The sequence below is a fragment of the Malurus melanocephalus genome, unplaced genomic scaffold (assembly GCF_030028575.1).
Source record: "Malurus melanocephalus ecotype Western Australia unplaced genomic scaffold, MMel_1.1 scaffold_648, whole genome shotgun sequence".
NCBI classification, from domain to species: Eukaryota; Metazoa; Chordata; class Aves; order Passeriformes; family Maluridae; genus Malurus; species Malurus melanocephalus.
In genome coordinates, this window is record NW_026623880.1 from 27,203 (window position 1) to 30,547 (window position 3,345).

General features: G+C 44.2%; 1 protein-coding gene across 1 annotated transcript in view; it reads left to right on the forward strand.

Moving 5' to 3' along the window:
* ITPR1 (inositol 1,4,5-trisphosphate receptor type 1) overlaps positions 1–3,345 on the forward strand; it is a gene marked incomplete at its 5' end in the record, with an annotated part of 113,929 nt that overhangs the window by 14,363 nt on the left and 96,221 nt on the right. The window contains 4 exons of the mRNA XM_057383646.1: positions 49–207; positions 765–937; positions 1,175–1,294; positions 2,330–2,524. Of these exons, the coding sequence (XP_057239629.1) occupies positions 49–207; positions 765–937; positions 1,175–1,294; positions 2,330–2,524 (647 nt within the window). The remainder of the gene's footprint in view (positions 1–48; positions 208–764; positions 938–1,174; positions 1,295–2,329; positions 2,525–3,345) is intronic.

The following is a 3,345-nucleotide window of genomic DNA, read 5'->3' on the forward strand; positions in this document are numbered from 1 at the left end:
AGCCAGTGCCTCATGGGGTCTTGTCTCTGTTTTTTAACAAATCTGTAGATTTTCAAGCTGCTGCAAGCCCCHTTCACAGACAGCGGGGACGGGCCGATGCTGCGGCTGGAGGAGCTGGGGGACCAACGCCATGCACCCTTCAGGCACATCTGCAGGCTCTGCTACAGGGTGCTCAGGCACTCCCAGCAGGACTACAGGAAAAATCAGGTTGGAAATACATCTCTGTGGCACCAGCATGGTTCCTGTGCTCAAAATAAAAAGATTTATCCTGTTAAGGAAACCCTGCATTTACAGTCACCAAGAGCTTTTGGGATGGCTCMGTTTCATTCTGGCATTTTTCATCTCTGTCAGAAGCTATAATKTAATGAGCACTGGTTCTAAGTGRGATTTAAGAACTGGTTCTAAGTGGKATTTCCAACTGTCCCATCSAGGTGAATGTCAAGACTTKGTTCACTCTTGCTTRCTACAGACTCCATTGAAAGCTGCCCTGTAAATTAAGGCTGTTCAGTTTTTGTTGCTATGTATTAAAAACAAGGTCCTGTCAGATAAGTGTAAATTCCTAGTGTCTAGCCCAGGAGAGATGGGAGAGCTGGAGGTGTTAAGGTTGTTGTCATTGTTTGCTTTCTTTCACACAAACCATTTGGATCTAACCCATTTCACTCCTTGGGACATTGCTATTGACAAACACCCCCCTGTTTTCTGTAATTATTTTAAATTCTGAGCATTAATTAMCCCCCCTTTCTCCTTGCCTGTGTGTTTTGAAGGAATACATCGCCAAGCAGTTTGGCTTCATGCAGAAGCAGATTGGCTACGACGTTTTGGCCGAGGACACCATCACAGCCCTGCTCCACAACAACCGCAAGCTCCTGGAGAAGCACATCACAGCTGCTGAGATTGACACCTTCGTGAGTCTCGTGAGGAAAAATAGGGAGCCCAGGTGAGAGCTGCCTTTCAGGATGTGCTATTGCCCTTCTCCTTGTGGGAGCAGGCTGTACCTGGCAGTCTGTTCAGGAGGAGCACAGCCAGCTGGCTGCATTCTGCCGTCCCCTCGGGCAGCGAGTCTCACTCCTCACCATTCCAGCAGAGCTCTGAATGTCTTCTTGCTGAAATGTGGATGGYTTCAGCGTGGATCTGAGCAGTGATTGATACCCTCTTGGCTCCYGTTTCCCACCAGGTTTTTGGATTACCTCTCGGATCTGTGCGTTTCCATGAACAAGTCTATTCCCGTGACGCAGGAGCTGATTTGCAAAGCCGTGCTCAACCCAGCCAATGCAGACATTCTCATTGAAACCAAGTGAGTCCGTGCCTTTCAGGATGGCTCTGCTGGTGTGAAGCACAAGGAAAGGTGGCTCAGAGCTGAGCAGGGATTGTGTGGGATCCTTTTCAAACACAGGGCTGGGGATGGCAGGTGTGTGCCAGGTGCATCCTCAGCCCTGCAGGCACAAATCCTTCAGATCCCTCTGTTTGTTCTGAGCTCACAGGAGGGTGTGCAGCTCCTGATCCTCCCCCAGCTCCAGGGAGCTCACCTGGCCCAGCTCTGCTCACCTTTTCTCCCTCTAACTGAGGGGGGTTTGGGTCTCCAGCTCTCCTCTGCCATTGCTGAGGGCTCAGAGCAGGCACCAAATCCTGACTGTTTTTGATGAAAATGGCTTTATTCAATACATATACTAAAGAATAGATAACTATTATCAAAATRCTGCAAAAGGGAGGCAGGTAGTATTTAAAACTGTGACTATTTAAGTGTTCTTGCCCATTTAATTCTCATCATGAGATCATGAAAGCTGTACTTATTTCCACCAGCACTTAAAATTGGTACATCATTTATTTGTCCTTATCCACGTATTTAATGCATTTAATTTGGGGTTTTTTTCAGACGTGTGATCATTTCTTTGCTGGAAACCTTTTTATATCAGCAGCTGATTAATTTCTAGTTACTTTATCACATAAGCAGAAAGAGGTTCTGATCTATTTGGCATTTATGGCATACAGAATTGTTAATTTTTTTTAGATATTTTATTTGCCCACATCTTTTCCTGATCTGCTGAATGATCTTTGACTCACTTCTTCTGTGAATAAGATTTTGAAAGTCCATTATTACGTCTTTAACATCCTTGTTTCTTTATGTTTTCCAATTGAAAGAAGCTGAAATGTTCATCTTTTTAAGCTTGAATGGAAAGCTTAGAATTTAATGCTTTTTATAATAAACCAAATTATTTGCTGTAGTGAAATTCTCCCACTGAAAGGGTAAGATATATTTTAGCAAGGGTCTAAAAGGAATTGTGAAGGATGTTTGTGGTTCCTGGGATGTAACCCCYCCTCCTCCTGGCAGGCTGGTCCTCTCCCGGTTCGAATTTGAAGAGGTGTCAAGTGGAGAGAACGCCCTGGACGTGGGAGAAGATGAGGAGGAAGTGTGGCTGTTCTGGAGGGACAGCAACAAGGAGATCCGCAGCAAGAGCATCCGTGAGCTGGCACAGGACGCCAAGGAGGGGCAGAAGGAGGATCGGGACGTGCTCAGCTACTACAGGTGAGCAGCTCAGCAGGGCTGGAGAGAGGCAGGAAAATCCTGATTGTGCACAGAACAGCCTTCAGAGAGGGGGTGGAGTCTCTCAAAAGTGAGAGCTGAAAGGTCAAAGTTATTCGTGGTGACAAGTCCAGGTAGTGACATGAGCCGGTTTAAAAAGAATAGTTCAGGTTTTGAAAAAATTCTTTAAAAAGAATAGTTCAAGTGTTGAACTTGCCCAGCACTTTGTGCCTGTGTTTGTGCTTGGTTTCCTCTGCTGGGTGTTGGGAGAGCCCTGCACGGTCACCCCTGAGTTCAAGGGGTGCTAAATTAGGGGATTGCAGGATTGGGGGGTGTGGAAGGGGTGGAACAGGGACATCTTTAAGGTCCCTTTCAACCCAACCCATTCTGGGATTCAGTGATCCTGTGATACTTAAAGAGTAATTGTATATTATCTATTCTGTGATATTTAATTTATTCTATTKTCCCACTGTGTTACTGTTAGCCAGTGTTTGATGGGTGCTTTATTCTCTCCACAGTAAGGATGAGTGGTATTACTGGACAATTCAATATCAATCTTCTATTAAGATGTATGGGTATATCAGCATACATACTTTGTAGTGTAATTTATACATCTTTATATATACTTTAAATATACTTCATGGTGTACTTCATAKACACTTTATGGTGTACTGGAAATTAAAATAGAAGCTTTAAGATTACCTGAATTAAAATATACTCTTTTAACTTTTTTTTTCTTGTTTTCTTTTCTTTTTTTTATCCCTTGTTTTCCTTTTTTTCCCCTTTTTCTCCCTTTTTCCTCCCTTTTCTTCTCCCTCCTTTCT